Genomic DNA, 17011 nt, shown 5'->3' with positions numbered 1-17011 from the left:
ATGTTGTTGGATTGAGTCAAACAAAGTGCAACTTGCTGCAGATGAGACATGTTAACGTTGGCCGATTAAAAAAATACAGAGAAATTCATACGTGGCACACTTTGTAAATGACCTACTTTTTAATTTTTGTGGGAAGATATCAAGAATTTTCAAGTCAAAAGGCTCAAGTCCAAGTGACGTAACGAGTCATTGGTGATAAAGTCAAAGCTGAGTTGCAAGTTTTCTTTGATTATGTCCAGTCTAACGTGACTCGAGTCCACACCTTTGTAAACTACTCAACAATAATTTGAGCACTTAAGATATTGAGGCCATGTTCAGATGATGTGAGTGCATTTATTCTCAAACAACACACGAGACAAAACAAGGTGAAACACACACATGTACAGTACAGTGATTGGTTGTCACTCGTCACCACGACTAGCCGATAAACTGTGACTTTAATTAATGAGAAAATGAATCTCCCCCAGAACGGTAGAACAGGCGTAAAGGCCCCGAGTTTGTAATTATTGCGTCAGTGATAATGAAGAGAAGAGACTGATTGGTTTGTGGAGGCTCTCAGTGCAGAGAAATGGACCGTTAACAGGATTAAGATTACTCCACGCACGTTAACATGGGGCAATGTTAGCAGTTACAGTGCTGGGAGTCTAGATAAGGCAGGAAACAGACAGAGAATGAGTCCCATCAGAGCAGGAGAAACGCCAACACCCACAATCCTCCGTCCCACCAGGAGGAGCAGGGCAGCCAGCAGGAGGCAGGCCTCATGTCAGGTGACGGCGTTCAGGCTCTGGCCTCCCTCGCCGGGGGTGAAGAACTGGACTTTAGGCGTGGCGAGCCCGGAGTTGTTCCTGCGCAGACCTCCGCTGCTCCCGGCACCTTTACGCATGGAGTTGTTGCGTCGCATGGAGTTACGCTTCCTCAGCGAGTTCTGGTGCGACAGCTCGCTCTTCTGGAGAGTCTGGATTAAGATAGACGGCTTCTCGTCCAGTTCTCTGGCGCTGCAGCGCGGCGTCGCCACCTGAGAGAAACACAACACAATATTTAAGTTAAATACATCTGTATTTTTATCACGCCAGCAGGAGGACAATAATCCATACTAATCCAGACTATTGGTTTCCAAAGCTCAGTCAGTCATATTTTTTTACTTTGTTCTGACACTGTGAACCAATCAGAGTGAAGATCAGTTCGTTTAACGCTCACCTTGACTGTGTTACCGAACTTGGAGTAGTCCACAGAGTACACGCCCTCCTCCTCCGTCACTATGGGGATGAAGCGGTGACCCCACTGGATCTCCTCGGAGACGTAGGAGGTCCGGGCCTGCGTGGTGATCCCTGTCGTCTCCACGACGCCCTCCAGGATGACGATCACCTCCAGGTCGCTGCACTGCAGCTCCATGGCCGACAGGTCGTACAGCGGGCTGAGAGAAGGGGGAGGAGTCACAGCTACATTTCATACGACGATAAAATAAAATACCAAACAATATGAGATAAAAGCAGTGAATGAATCCACATCTCAGAGCGGATCTGCCGCTGCTGCACCTGCTTTTGTCGATGACGTGACAGATGATGAGCGGGGCGAGGAGGAACAGGCTGTTGCTGGCCACGGCGCTCTCCGTCTGGACGTCGATCTGATGGATGGGGATCACCTCGCCCTCTGGTGTGGTCGTCTTTCTCACCACCTGCAGACGATGTGTAGTCCATTAACTGTTAGTTAATTCATTTTTTGCAATGCTTTTAATACTTATATACTTTTACTAAAGTCATCCGTTCAATACACGACACAGAGTGTTTTTACAGTGAGGTATTAGTACAGTGATACACATAAGGATCTGAATTCAGTGGACGGAATAAAGTGGACAAACACCTGTAACCTGACGGTGGCTCCAATAATCATGCTCTTCCTCAGGTCTCCGATACGAATCATGAAACACAGCCGGTTGTTTCTGACGGCGATCACGGCGTGACGGCTGAAGATCAGAGTCTCCGCTCGACGGTTTGACTGAGCCGTCTTCATGAAGATACAACCTGAGGACAGACAAAGGGTACGTGTGACCGACCTGGCCCAACGTCCAGAACTCATTGATAACTTAGTCGTTGGAAAAAGGTGGAAAAATCAGAAAAACGTCAAACGTAGAGCAGAAACATGGCAGACAAATGTAAGAGACCAGAATCCTTCCTCCACCTCTCCCTCAGGCTCTGAGTCTCACCCAGCATGACAGCATTGATGATGAGTCCTATGATGTTCTGCATGATGAGGACGGTGATGGCGGTCGGACACTGCTCTGTTATCATACGTCCTCCGAAGCCGATGGTCACCTGAACCTCGATGGAGAACAGGAAGGCTGAAGTGAACGACCTGAAGACAGAGAGATATAGAAAGTTCTTGAGTTGTTGAGCTTTAAAGTCAGTTTCTTCCAAACAGAGTCGATCCTCAGCGTCTCGGCAGAAATGATGAATGAAGCAGGTTCACGTTTAAAAATCTTATCGTAGAGGGGCTGCTAACTACGGTGGCCAACGTGAAACCCGAAAAACCAAATGTCCCTATCCAGTCCCAGTGTTTGGTTTTCTGTTCTGGGCTACTATAGAAACATGGCAGTGCAACACAGCGGACTCTGTGGACATGATCCCTGAGTAGATATATATGCTCATATGTTTATGCAGAATGCGCCTTTTTCGGGGCAATGGGGGGCGTGAGCAAGTAACAAAACATGTAGCTCAGCGTGTGACGTAAACAGTGACGTGGGAGGGAAGCCGTGGCTGGTCAGTCCTTCGGCGATTCTCTCATAAGTCGGCCCGTCCTTCACCGTCCCCGTCATCTGATGGTTAATGGCCTCTTCGTTTGCGAGGACAAGGAGGGCGCACAATTCCTTGTCTCCCCAGTTGCTCATCTTTACAGTGTCTGTCAGGTTTGTGTTTCCCTCTTGCTACTAGCTGCTCGCTAATTCCTGCTATCAGCTGTTTCCTGTTCATCTACCGCCAGTGGGTCGCACGTGCAGCGTCATCAACAGCTCCTCCCACAAGTCATCAACAGCTCCTCCCACAAGTCATCAACAGCCCCTCCCGTTGTGGAAGGCCACCTCGGTCTGTTTAAACTAAAAGGGTTCCACCAATATGTCTACCCTACGAGGCGGAAAATTGGGCACCTCGGATCAACTCGCCAATCTGGCTCTGTGTGTCTAACCGCTCGCAGCTTGCCGGCAAATCGGCCCAACATTCGCAGAAAATCTGGCAGTGTAAAAGGTACTCCAGGGTGGGGGAGCCCTTCTGTGTGGAGTTTGCATGTTCTCCCTGTGTCAGCGTGGGTTTCCTCCAGGTGCTCCAGCTTCCTCCCACAGTCCAAAGACATGCAGGTTAACTGGTGACTCTAAACTGTCCGTAGGTGTGAATGTGAGTGTGAATGGTTGTCTGTCTCTATGTGTCAGCCCTGTGATAGTCTGGAGACCTGTCCAGGGTGAACCCTGCCTCTCACCCAGTGTCAGCTGGGATAGGCTCCAGGAAAACATAACACATGAAAGTGTGACGGCAGTGACGTTGTAAACGGAGGGACAGCATAAACAAAAACAAAATCACAACAAAAAGTGTTGGTATTTTATTTGTCTGCAAACCAGGGATCAGTTACATTTGTAATCCATAGAAGTTCTTTCTGTCTAAGTGTTAAATTAAGGTTTTTCTTTTATATCAGACAAGATAAGGTTTGTTTTATCTTGACATTTAACAGGGCGTCAGGTCGTTCATCAAGGACAGCGCTCCAGGTATGTGACAGCGTATATGCTCCCTCAACCCGGTTCATCGTCCAGCGGGCCCGCTTCCTTCTGAGCGACCTGACAGCAGGAGGCGTGGTCGCCCTGTCAAATTTACCAGGGTGACCACGCCTCAGTAACATCAGCTGATATAAGGCACGTCACCAATGACATCTGGTGACGCTTCTGAAGAAGACGGAAGACACCCGTTGAAACATGTCAAGGTAAAACAAACCTTGTCTTGTCTGATATAAAAGAAAAGAAAGCCACCTGCTGAAGTCCCGCCCTACCACCTCCGGTTGTGTAGCAGTTTTCAACACGTCCTTTACTAACTTTTGCGGTGTTTGATCCTGCGGGGATGTAGCCATTTTTCTGCCATGGTTCGCACCCTGTAGCCAATATTTTTCTGGGTGTTTTTTTTCTCCAATCTCAAAGTGAGAGTCGGCGCAGCCAGACCTTTCTTTTCTTGAGAAAGGTCTGGTGAGCGAGACTATTAAATAGCAGACAAAATGAAACTTTACATTTCATCAACTGGTTAATGTGCGGTTAGATTTAGGCACAAAATAACACTTGATTATGGTCAGAAAAATAAAATGTTTTAGCTTAAAATATCTGGTTTTCTTTGCAGAAACCCGGCTGGAAAAATAGCGATGGGTCATTACATATCACTTAAGTTTGGTGCCTAAAATGTAACCGTTCAATCTGCGTTTTCAAATAGTGCGAAAAATTTAACTTTTCAACCAATTGTTAAGCTCTTTTTAACCGTCACGGTCTTTAACACATTTTAAGCCTCATAATGCTCCTATTATGCATGCTAACACTGAGCTAGCATGCTAACACTGAGCTAGCTTGGCACAACAAGCGGCAAAAAACAAAACTAATGTTGTCACTTTCTGGTTCGCTTTATTGAAATACAGCAGCACATGACAGCTTCTTGCTGGCAGCACACAGACTATATATTAGACTATATATTTCCATATTAATGACATTTTATATTAAACATTAAATATGTTGAAATGACGTCTTTGTGTAGACCACGTCACCCACCAGAGCAACATGACTGTGGAGAAATACCTCACACACTCATCTATATTCTCTCTCTTTGCCCTACAACTGAACAAATTATCAAAATAATTAAACTAATTTGTCATTTTGATTATGTAAAAACTAGGGCCGTAACGGTACGTGTATTTGTGTCGAACCGTTCGGTAAGCGACTTTTGGTTCAGCACGACCCTGTACCGAATTGTTGGGCGCAGGATATTATTTTATTTCATTTTGTTTTATTTTAATTCCAGTTTTGCAAGCCGAACCATTTAAAATATCTAGTTCCCCGCTAAGTAAGTTCCTAGTAAAACTGAATCTGAGCAGGCTTTAAAGCTGACCAGCTGCACTATACTTTTTATTTTTATTGAGTAAAACTGTTAAAACAGAAATTTATATTTATATTTTTCATTAAAAAATGTGTTAAAAAAACAGCAGGATTTTATTTTTCACTTTTATATTTCTATTTTCATTCAAACAGTGTGAAAAAGCAGGATTTTATATATATTTGTTTCATTCAAAAATTGTGTAAAAAGAGTTAACTGCTGCGGTGGTATGTTTTAATAAGGTTACCAATAAGTAAAAGATATTTAATAGTTGTCTATTTTTCATTACTGTACCGAAAAAACCGAACCGTGACTTGTATACCGAGGTACGTACCGAACCGAGATTTTTGTGTACCGTTACACCCCTGTAAAAGTAAAAACATTTTATCTGGTTGAAAAGAGACGTTCAGACTGAATATTAATCCGTTTTCAACTAGAAATCAATTTTAGAATCCAGGTTGGTGCTCACTGGCACTGTGGTTAATGTGCAGTTAGATTTACGCACAACATTATGGTTATTATGGTTCAAAGAAGATCATGTTAGGGCTTAAAATACCCGGTTTTCGTGGCACAATCGCGACCGGTCGCCAAAAAAACACCCACATTTGGTGCGTAAACATCTGGCAGGCCTCTCTCCATCCATCCTCCCCTCCACCTCCTGATGAAAAAGTCGACTCAAATACTACGTCATTCTAAAAACACCTGATATGATACGCTAAACTTACAGATGTAACGTTCATGGTTTGCAGAAACGCACAACGCCAACATTTTCTTGTGGAGACTGGGCTGCAGAGGGAGGTGCCAAACTCGCCCCCCCTCCTGCAGTCTTTACTTTATTTCCCCTGACATGAGGAGAGCCGAAGTTCCCTGACTCCCTGTCATAGTTAATGTCTTTCTCTCCCTCTCCTCCTCTTCCTCTGTCGAATTTAAAAATGGAGGAAAGGAAGAAGAAGAAGAAGGAGGAGAGGTTCGGATCAGTTTCAGTGCGCGTAAAAACACGTTCCAAGTCTCATCAAACACACTTTAACAATCCAAAAACACAGTTTAAACTGTCCCTTTGATGACACTGACACTGGGACACTGCTCTGTGTCGTTTCTTACTTGACGTCGGTGACGCAGTGGGTCCGGTTCTGCCGCATCAGGTCCAGGTCCCCGTGCGCAAACGCCACCAGCCACCAGCTCATGGCGAACAGCAGCCAACTGCTGACGAACGTGGTGGTGAAGATGACCAGCGTGAAGCGCCATTTCAGGTCCACCAGCGTGGTGAAGACGTCCTGCAGGAATCGGCCCTGCTCGCGGATGTTCTTGTGCGCCAAGTTGCACGAGCCGTTTTTGGCGATGAAGCGCGCTTTGTTCACGCGGTCTCTGAACACCGGCTTGCGGGGCATCCGAGAGGCGAGCCCCGGCAGACCGAACTCCTCCGGGATGATGCTTTTCCTCGCCAACATCTTTGTGCCGATGCTCCAGACAGTCAAAGGAAAAGATTCTTTTTTGAAAGTCCGTCTTCAGTGCGTCTTTACGCACGGATCAAACATGTCCAGCTGCAGGAAAACAAAGACGCACAGACTCGTTTCCTTGTGTGGACATGTGGAGGATGTTTCTGTGCTCAGCTCCTCTGAGGGCTGGGACGGTCTCCTCTCTCCTGTTGACGTAGTCCAACGTCCAGAGTCCAGACCCGCTCAGACCAGCGCGCTGCTGCCTTCACGGACCGTTCAGGGACCGTCGGAAAACACAAAGAAAACTTACCAACGCACACAACCTTAAAGTTTCATCTTAAATAAAGTCTCCAAACATTCATGAAACATCTTCATTATTACTGTTAGATGATTAAACTCAGTTCTTTCAGACTTTAAAGGACACATGGCGTGCGCATCTCTACAGGAATCTTCCACATATAAACTTTAAATTAGTTTTTAAGGTGTAAAAATAAAGTACCCTGTTTCCTGGTGTTCAGCAGGTGAACAGAGGGGAGTGAGAGGAGGCTATTTAAACCATTATCTCACACAAGGTCTCTGTTGTATCTAGTTATTATAGTTTAATGAGCTATTTTGTGTCTTTTTATTTTAGTTATTCAGGTTGGAAAATGGTCCCAGTGTTCTTTTCTTTAGCTTCATGTTGTTTCAAGACAAACAGGATTTAGAAAACACTCCTTTTATGGCTAATAAATTATGAATTAATTTACTTGAAATTTACGTTCCTCCTTTTTAAACTGATTTAGGGTAGACCGACATTAAATATGAGTCAGTTTTTCTTCTTTTCAATAAACTTTTCTTTTTTGAATATAGTTTTTTTTTTTCCAGAACAATTTCCTGTTGCTAATTAATAAAATAAAATATAGAAATCGTCTCCAGGCTGCTAAATGTTCGCCCACTCAGCTAATTATGATTTAATAAATATCTAAAACAAATAAATGGACATTTTATGCCATTTTAATGACAGAATGAGCAGTTAGTTGCTGATAAATGTAACTATATAGGCCATATAATTTCAGTTGTATTTATGCTGCAGTCTCTGTTTGCATCTTGATTTTTGTAATAAATAAAAACAGCTCAGGTCTCAATTTTTCTTTCTATGTGTCTCTAGTTTGTTTTCTTTTTTAATATTTTTCCATTTTAGTTTTAATTTATCTCATCTATTTTTTTATTCACTTATTTTTTGTATTATTGCTGTCTTTGCTGCTGCACCAACTAAATGGCGATGGAATAAATAAATAAATATAATAAAACCTTACTGTGTCATTAAACAGCTTAAAATAATGTAACTGTCATAAATCATTTTAATTCTTTATTCCCTGGTTTTAAACTGAAGTCAGATTAATACGTAGAAATGTGATACTTCTCCACCAGGGGGCGCCATTTAGCCAAACATTGTATATTAGTGAGTGTTGAGGGGGTCACGTGCTGCAGGTTTACTGAGAAAAGAAAAGAGTCACTTCACTCAAAACCGTTTTATTATCATGTCAAGTGTAAAAAAAAAAAAAGGCACACATAATAATACTTTGTTATATGTTTCAAAAGTCTTGGATATACAGAATGTACATTTACATACATTTAAAAAATCGTTAACAGTCATATAAGAGGAGTCTGACAGAGTGTGTGTGTGTGTGTGTGATGTTCACTGTGTGTTACATGCATGTAGTGAACTGTCAATATAAAACATAAATGAATGAATTTGAAATATGAAGTTTTTTCTCCTGAAACTAAAGACGGGATACAAAAATGATACTGAAACATGTTTTCATTAAATCAGTTAAATCGGTCTCTGCTGTGTCCAAACACGATATGAAAGAAAAATAATTTGTCTTTCCATCTATTCATCTGTTTTTGCTCTGACATCAACTCGGAGTCAAATTATGGTTCAGGGTGTGAGGCGAAGAATTTACGAGGCAGCAGCAGTGTGTCAGATTCACGTCCAGATGCACACCTGCAGTAAAAACTAAACACCAAAGATTTATGAAACGAGTCCAGACTGAACGAGGATCAAAGAACAGGAAGAACACTCTCAGTCTTTAACCCTCAGAGACCCAACACAGAGCCGTCTGTGTGTTTTACAGGGGGGCAGAGGATCTTTAGGAGGAGATATCAGGTCAGTAGAAGTTTCAAACGTCGTGAAAAGCAGTTGTCTTTTAAGACATTGATGTGTTTCCTGCCAAGATATTACACAGAAAAGTGGTGGTGTGTTGCTGAGTTTCCAGCTGCTTTTTAGCTGTCAAATGTGGGTGCTGTTTAGTGACCAGTCGCTGTGTTTCCACCGGGGTTAGTGCCATGAAAAGCGGTTGTTTTTAATGAGACATCGCTGCATTGTCAGCCAGGATATTACAAAGAAAAGCAGTTATTTTCTTAACAAGACAACAATGTGTTTCCAGCGGGGATAGCATGACAAAAGCGGTTGTTTTTAAAAGAGACATTGATATTTTTCCAGCCAGGATATTACTGTGTTTCCACCGGGGTTAGTGCCATGAAAAGCGGTTGTTTTTAACGAGACATCGCTGCATTTCCAGCCGGGATGGTGCAACAAAAAGCAGTGGTTCATTGCTGAGTTTCCAGCTGCTTTTTAGCCGTCAAATGTGGGTGCTGCTAAGTGACCAGTCGCTGTGTTTTCACCGGGGTTAGTGCCATAAAAAGCGGTTGTTTTTAACAAGACATTGCTGCATTTTCAGTCGGGAATAGTGTGACAAATGTGGTTGCTTTTAAAGAAGACACTGCTGCATTTCCAGCCAGGATATTACAAATAAAAGCAGTTCTTTTCTTAACAAGACATTGATGTGTTTCCAGCGCGAATAATGCGACAAAAAGCGGTTGTTTTTTCATTGAGACATCACTGCGTTTCCAGCAGGGATAGCATGACAAAAGCGGTCATTTTTAATGAGAAATCACTGCATTTCCAGCCAGGATATTACATAGAAAAGCTGTGGTTCGTTGCTGAGTTTCCAGCTGCTTTCTAGCCGCCAAACTGGTTTTTTTTACCACCTGTTGCAGGTTTCAACTGGAGATAGTGCAATAACAAACGGTTGCTTATTATCAAGACATTGCTGCATTACCAGTGGGGATGTTACAAGGAAATGCAGTTGTATTTTTTACAGACACTGCTGTGTTTCCAGACAGGATAGTGCCACCAAAAGTGGGTATTTTAAGCCAAAACCTTATCTTTTCTGACTCTAAATTGTCCGTAGGTGTGAATGTGAGTGTGAATGGTTGTCTGTCTCTATGTGTCAGCCCTGTGATAGTCTGCTGACCTGTCCAGGGTGAACCCTGCCTCTCGCCTGATGTCAGGTGGGATAGGCTCCAGCCCCCCGCGACCCCTAACAGGATAAGCGGAACCGGAGAATAAAGTTTGCATAAAGTTACAATGCCAACATTTTTCCTGGAAGTTGGCTGTTCTGGAAAATGCTAAAAAACCTGTTTGTTGTCAACATACCTATGAAAGCCAAACATCCTCTGAATACCAGACGTCTCTCGTTTATGATTATGAAGTTTCATAAGGCTGTGATCATCCTAGAGGTCACTACAGGTCATTTTATACAGTGAGGTCAAGTTTTAAAAATTGACTCATTACACTAAAACGGCTGCTGTGGAGACTGACATCATCACACATGGATAAAACTGGGCTTATTGAATCCAGAAGAGTCTCAGCTTTGTGGTCCGACCCAATTTATGCAATTCAAAGACTGATTAAAGACGCAAGTATGTAGAGATATTCATAAAGTGGGCATGTATAAAGGGGAGACTCATGGGCATCTATAGAAGCCATTTTCAGTCAGATATCTTGAAGTGAAAAGTCAAGGTCGCCTAACACCACCAGCGATCCGGCAGGTCTCTGAGGGTTAAGAAAAGAGAAGATGGAGGAGGAAGAGGAGGAACTGCAGAAACAAACAGGTGAAACAATATGTTGTGTACCAGAGGAAAACAACACAGAGCAACTTTCTGAGATGAAACATCTGCAGGTACAATATTTGAAATCTTAACAAAAGCTGAAATTCTTGCAAAATAATCTATTTGGCATTTAGTCTGTACAGTACAAAGTCATTTTAAAATCTCATTTATAAGCAGAGTATGATCGATCACAATAATACAATAAAGGGACAATAGCAGCTCCCACAGAGACCAGTGATTCTAGAAAGACTTACAGAGATGGCTCGAATCAACAGGCTGAGCTGAGACTCTACAAAGTGGAAAGTTTCAGTATGTATCCAGTCTTTGAGCTAAGCTAAGCTAAGCGAAGCTAACCAGCTGTTTGATTAAGATCTAATGTGGTATTGGTCGTTTCTTTTAATTCTCTATGAGAAGGGAAATATAAATAAAAACTGACTTCTTATCACCTCTAACTCCAACACTCTCTGAACTGAATCATCAGTGCAATCAGTGTTAGACTGCACTGAATAAAGTCGAGTTAGCTGAAAGGAGTCAAAAGTTGAAGACTGTTTACACAATAAGTTTTTAGGGTTCTCGTGAGTCGACCACAAGTCCCAGGAAACACTGAAAAATGATCTTGTAAGCAAGTTTTAACATCTGCTATAAGATTTTTTTGGCCACTAGGGGGCAGCAGAACAAACTGAAAACACAACATCTGATTGGTTATGGTGAAGTCATGTTTGTGGCCGACTAAAGTCCGTGTGCAAGCCCACAACAGCTGTGTTTGCACTTTAGGTTTTTTTTATGCCATTAATTCAAGATCAAGAGTTAATAATTTCAAAGCTAGTGATCTCAAGACAATGGAATAAAAAAAAAAAACAGTGTAAAAAATACAGTTCCGAAAGTTTCCACTGCATCTCTTCAGTATTTAAAAAATCACTGTCAATACACGATAACCTTTAAACATCTCTGGAGTTAACAGGAACTCATGTTGGGCGTCTATTGTCTCCAAGGATAATAAGTTCAGCAAAGCATGACCGCAGACAGACAGCGGGTTCACCGGCTCCAGCCTGAGCCGAGACACCCTACAGTGTTTGTACTAGTGTAGGCACAGAAACACAACTGATAGAGACGAGGTGGAAGTATACCAGAAATATGATATTCAGCTTGGCAATTTTTTTATTGCTCTGAACTCATGCTCGCTCAGGTTTCTTTATAAAATTGTTTCTAGCTAATTTGTAATAGATTTTTCTTCCCTGGTTCAATTTAAAAATATCAAATGTGATAAATTCTAAATCATAAAAATGAAATCAGAAATTTGGTTAAATGAACACGGTGTGTTGTTGCAGTTGCTTAAAAGGTAGGATAAACAATTTTACCGTTGGTGGGCGGGGCTTAGCTGGAGGCAAAACAGTTCTCCACAGACATTAGCTAGCGCTAACTAGCAAGTTCTGTTGGCTTGTTTTAGACGATGGATGAAGATGATGTGAGCGTGTGTTCAGAAATACTCATTCCGAGTATTGGAGCGCAATCTGGGACAAATTTGGAGCGCTGTCTGAATGAACCGTTTGGTTATCCAGAGCACCACACTCTCCGAGTGTCAGAGTGCACTCTGTAAGCATTCGTTAATTCATATAGAAATATAACGCTGCGTTTCTTCCACCAACAGGGCTCTCATGTTAGTGTAGAGCGTCAGACTGAATTTACCAACGCACCATGTCAGGTCACTCACTCTCCGGGACCGCCAGTGTTACTTGAATAAGTAAACACTGACCAACGGGACCAGACTGGCCGACCCGTATGCTCTCACTCAGTGGATGGATGATGTCACAGGAAGCCAATCTTACAAAGGAGGACCACACTTGTTTGTTTTGCTATGGAAGCTAATGTTAGCTAATGTGCTAAAAAGTTAGCGTTCCAGAGAAATCCAATATTCCTCTTAATCCCTCCCCAGTTTCTGATGAGGTGGACATGATAACCCTTAATACACATAACCTTATTCATCCCTACAACAGGAAATACTTTTTCCCTAACCTGATATGAAGTGTGCGCTGCACATGTGAGCATTTTTGATGATGGCCTCCGTCCAGTCCTTTGGTCTTATCACATTTAACCATCTTTGTTTTTGTTGACGGGCAGTGGCGGCTGGTTTTGAGCCATGACTCCTTCTATTCTGGCTCCCAATAACACAACAAGACAAACACATTTTAAGACTCCTGTGTAGCCTACAGCCCTGTGGGGGAGAGGCATGTACTGCCTCCAGCTAACAAACTGTTGTTATCGTGACACCGGCCCTAAAAGGGTTTATAAATGCAGAAATCTTTACCTGAATTACAAGGAATTAATCAATCATTTCAAATCAAGCCTTTTGTCGGCCAGTCTGAAAGCTTTGTAGCCGATGAGAAGCCAGTTTTGGGTCATACTTTTACTAAATATAATACAGTAAAAAGAATAAAGGGAGCGTTCTACAGAGCTGTGAAGTCTAAATCAGCTATTTGTTTGTTTGAATGAGCAAATTCTGGATTTGTTTCTGGTATATTTCCGCCTTCTTTACACCAAAGTTAGTTGTAGAAAGATGTCTGCTGATCTTGTCCCATGCATGTGTTTACCAAAACTGTGAAAAGACACACAGGTCGACCTCCTGGTGGAAATTCCAAGTAGATTGAGGACATCTGAAAGTCCAGTGTCTCTTTTTTGGGATCACAAGTTGCAAAAAAGTTTTTAAAACAGACATCAAAATGCCTTCGATCCTTCAGTGATGATTTCCTTCTTTGTCGCACTTGTTCAGGAGACAGAAATCCACTTCACAGTCCAAAAGCTTTGAGACGTCACCCTGTTCTCTAACGTCTGATATAAATGCAGCCTCAGGCGAGAGTTTATAAAAACTGCCTCTTCTATCAGTCTTACCTCTGTGGCAGAAACTTAACATAAAAATGCAGCGCATACTACACCAGGGTCTAAAATATTACATATCATTATTAAATTCTTTACAGTGACAGAATGCACAATGCATTCATGTATGCAGAGCACAGAAACATCATTCAGTCTTTTTAAAAAGGATTTTTCCTTATTATTGCATAATACGAGTGCTGACGAGTAATAAAACTAATACGTGACATGTATATAAACGTAACAAATATTTTAAAAAGATAATTAAAGACTTTTTAAACTCTATAAATTTAAAATGATCCTTACAGAAGCTAAAAGTTCAGCTCAGTCTAAAACTATCTAATAAACAACTCTGCAGTATAAATCCAGAGATCAACGGACACAGTGAGTGTCCAAAGTCTTCACATATCATTATCAAACACCTGAAATTAAAACTAAACTGCATTTAAATACACTTCTTATTTAACTCATCTGGTCAATGAGAGTTCAAACTTGATCACTTCACTGATCGTGATTGATTTTCAGATGATATGCTGATGGACGGAGGTCCTGGACAGGGACAGAACTTAAAGGGGACTTTGGTATTTTTAAACCTGGACCCTATTTTTTCCGTGTTTTTGTGTGTGAGTGACTAATGAGAACAAAATTTTTTGAAACTCGTGTTCGCATCATTAGTGTACGTCCACTTGAAGTGTTTGTTTTTGTCACTGACAGGGTCAGATTGTTAATATAAGTGTCTGACAACATCATGGAAAGGATCCCGACAGAGATAGAGCTTTTTGTTAAAGAGTAAGATCCTTTTTGTTTAACCAGAAACAGCTTTGAAACCACTATCACCCAAACCACCAGACTCAATTTAAATAAACGGTAATTTTAGTGTGTATAGAGGCAGCATAGTTTCACATTTAACTGAGTAAATTTAAGGTTTATTACAACCATACCAAAGCTGGTGATTGTTGGAACAGTAAAAAGACGGACCAAGATGTTTTTGGCGAGTTTTATTTTGTTTCCGTCGACTTGTAATGAAGTGTGTTTTAATAATGATAAAATGGAGTTTGGTAGCTTTGGCGATGAGGTCTCCGCCCCTGCCGGAAAACTGTGGATTGCCCCCTCCGGGTTGAAAGTGAGTTACTGTCCCAAAGGAAGGAGTTCACGTATCTCGGGGTCTTGTTCACAGTGAGGGTAGAATGGAGCATGAGATAAAACAGCAGTTTGGTGCGGCGTCTGCAGTGATGCGGGCACTGCGCTGGACTATCGTGGTGAAGAGGGAGCTGAGCCAGAAGGCAAAGCGTTCCATTTACTGGTCCATCTACGTCCCAACCCTCACCTATGGTCATGAGCTCTGGGTAGTGACCGAAAGAATGAGGTTGCGGAGGGACCTTTGGACCATTGGAGGGATAACTTGTCTCATATCTGGCCTGGGAATGCTTTGGGGTCCCCCAGGAGGAGCTGGAAAGTGTTGCTGGGGAGAGTAACACTTTGCTAAGCCTGCTACCCTTGTGACACAAAATCCATTCGTCTGTTTTCAACTGAAGAGTTGAAAACAGACGAATGGATTTCGGGCCTGTTTCTGGTTAAACAAAAAGGTCTATCTCTTCTAGGGATCATTTCCATAATGGTGTCAGAAACTCAGAGTAACAATCTGAGCCTGTCAGTGACAAAAACATGTATAGTGTACGTACATTAATGGTGCATATCTTGTGCTCTGAGTGATCACGTTGCAGCTCTGACTCAGCACTGGACCAGTCTCAAAACCTGTTGTTCCCATTCGTCAGTTAGGAACAAAAACAGGAAAATAGGGTCCAGAATGAAAAACATATCAGTCCCCTTCAAATCATCAGTCTGGAGATGTTGTATATTTTTCTTATTGTCAACAAATCCATGAAAAGAAACATAACCACTAGTGAATGTATCTACTGACAAGTATTGTGTGTACTGGGGTCTGACAGATGCACAGTTTTCTCCTGCTTGTTTGATAAAAAACTGTGACAAGCTCTTTAAGAAAATTACCGAGGCTTTGTTTTTTAAAATTTAACTGTGCATTTACAAAAAAGTCTTCAGTAGGAATGGGCTCAGGGCTGAAAGCTACAGACAGGAAGTTAAGAAGTATTCAGAGACAGACTACGGCTGAGTGTCCATGTAGCGTTTGGTGGTTTTGATCTTTTCATAGGATTTGTTGACATTAATTTTTGAATAATTTTGGCGATATTCTTTCAGTATTCTCAGTCCTACACCACAAGAACGATATTAGTCTGTTATCTTGCAGCTATATTTAGCTCAAGTTATCTCTGACAAAATCAAGATGTAGCCATTAGCATCATATTTTATATCTAGGACACAAAAACCTTTTTTTTTTAAATTTCATATTTTCTACTACTCTTAATACTGGCTGCTTAAATATCAATAATCCAAAAATATCTTAATTTTTTAACATTGTAAAAACTCTTTGGATATGTGTATCTGCTGATTTACAATATGAAAACGGGATAAACTGACTGATGGACTTGATATATGACGACGTACGGTGTTCCTTCATGTCATTTCTATGTTAAAAAAGGCATTATGTATTTATTTGGCGACTGACGATTCAAGTACAATTTATCGACTCGTAAACTGCTGATAGATGATGTTTCTGGATCTGAGAAGCTTCTTGTTAAAGACTCACATTATTGGCTTCACTGGAGTGTTGTAGTGTCACAGAGGTCTGTCCGCCTCATTAAGAAAACTAAAATAAGTAGATTGATCCGACTCATCAGTTTGTGAGTTTTTAGGGCCTTGCTGACCGACTCGTGTGTGTCTACATGTCAGCCCGGACGAACGAAGCAAACATCCCGTCCTCCTGCTCCAAAAGAGTCTCAGGTTTGTCGTACTCCAAAATGTTCCCTCGCTTCATCACAATGACCAGATCGGCTGTTAGGATGGTGTGGACACGGTGCTGGAAACACAAAGACACAATTAGGCAATTAGAGTCTGGAAAAGTGGTGACGTTATAAAAACAATTACATTTTTGGTCACACGATTGTGCCTTAAAGCCACAGTGTGTAGGAATTTCCCCCATCTAATGCTGAAATCATATATTGCATTCAAACTGATAGCACACTCTAGCGCCTCACTGTTTCAAACGCGTATTGCAACAACGGTAGCCGCTGTGTACCAAAAAGCTATGATAACATTGATGAAACCATGTCATCCGATACTTCATGGATTCAAGTTGACAAACCCCCTCCTCGCCATGCTGGCTGTGTTTTTAACGTAGGACTGTTGGGGCGGGTGTAAATCACGTCTTCTCTTTTGACAACTGACAAGTGGCTCAACCTCACACTCCTCATCCCTCTCCTCGCATCACTGCGCCGCTGACAGCTATTAGCCGCTGTTAGCGGCGCCACTACCACCCTGGCACTACTGCAGCATAACAAAGTCCCACTCTTTGAGCATGCATATGCAGCATCACGGGAGACGGAATCCTCATCGCCAAGGAAGTGCAAAGAGAATCAAAAAGGCAATGTGACCGGCGAATTAAAAAAACGAGGGTCAGTATCGGGGTAGCCTTTCCCAGAGCTGCTGTTAGCCGCTATTAACGCTAACATCGGCTAACAGCTGACAGCAGCGCAGTGATGCGGGGAGAGGGATGAGGTGTGTGAGGTTGAGCCGCAGATGTCCCCTTTT

The 17011-nt window shown here is 42.1% G+C and overlaps 2 protein-coding genes across 5 annotated transcripts in view; both read right to left on the bottom strand.

Annotated features, from left to right (window-relative positions):
• Positions 1-324: 324 nt before the first annotated feature.
• Positions 325-6781, bottom strand: kcnj8 (potassium inwardly rectifying channel subfamily J member 8). The gene is made up of 6 exons (XM_049567286.1): positions 6207-6781; positions 2204-2352; positions 1861-2021; positions 1536-1675; positions 1198-1414; positions 325-1015 (listed from the first exon to the last, which is right to left on the bottom strand). Exons 1-6 carry the CDS (start codon positions 6551-6553, stop codon positions 764-766), a joined length of 1266 nt encoding a protein of 421 aa, XP_049423243.1. The 5' UTR covers positions 6554-6781; the 3' UTR covers positions 325-763.
• A 1266-nt stretch (positions 6782-8047) lies between these two features.
• The window catches only part of abcc9 (ATP-binding cassette, sub-family C (CFTR/MRP), member 9), a 107474-nt gene continuing 98510 nt past the window's right edge, over positions 8048-17011 (bottom strand). For 3 of the 4 annotated variants that reach the window (XM_049567216.1, XM_049567217.1, XM_049567215.1), the window contains one exon: positions 8048-16280. In XM_049567216.1, the coding sequence (XP_049423173.1) occupies positions 16143-16280 (138 nt within the window). In that variant the 3' untranslated portion in view covers positions 8048-16142. The remainder of the gene's footprint in view (positions 16281-17011) is intronic. The other variant, XR_007448452.1, reaches the window with a different exon arrangement.

The sequence above is a fragment of the Epinephelus fuscoguttatus genome, linkage group LG22 (genome assembly GCF_011397635.1).
Source record: "Epinephelus fuscoguttatus linkage group LG22, E.fuscoguttatus.final_Chr_v1".
In the NCBI taxonomy this organism is placed as follows: Eukaryota; Metazoa; Chordata; class Actinopteri; order Perciformes; family Serranidae; genus Epinephelus; species Epinephelus fuscoguttatus.
Note: the sequence above shows the minus strand (reverse complement) of the source record. Positions and strands in the feature narration are given on the sequence as shown.

Bases quoted from the DNA above. Each gene is read 5' to 3' on its own strand.
- kcnj8 (XM_049567286.1), bottom strand. From the start codon at position 6,553: ATGTTGGCGAGGAAAAGCATCATCCCGGAGGAGTTCGGTCTGCCGGGG. The intron at 2,353-6,206 runs GTAAGAAACGAC...CTCTGTCTTCAG, and splicing joins CACTGCGTCACCGACGTCAA to GTCGTTCACTTCAGCCTTCC. The intron at 1,016-1,197 runs GTGAGCGTTAAA...TGTTTCTCTCAG, and splicing joins AGTTCGGTAACACAGTCAAG to GTGGCGACGCCGCGCTGCAG.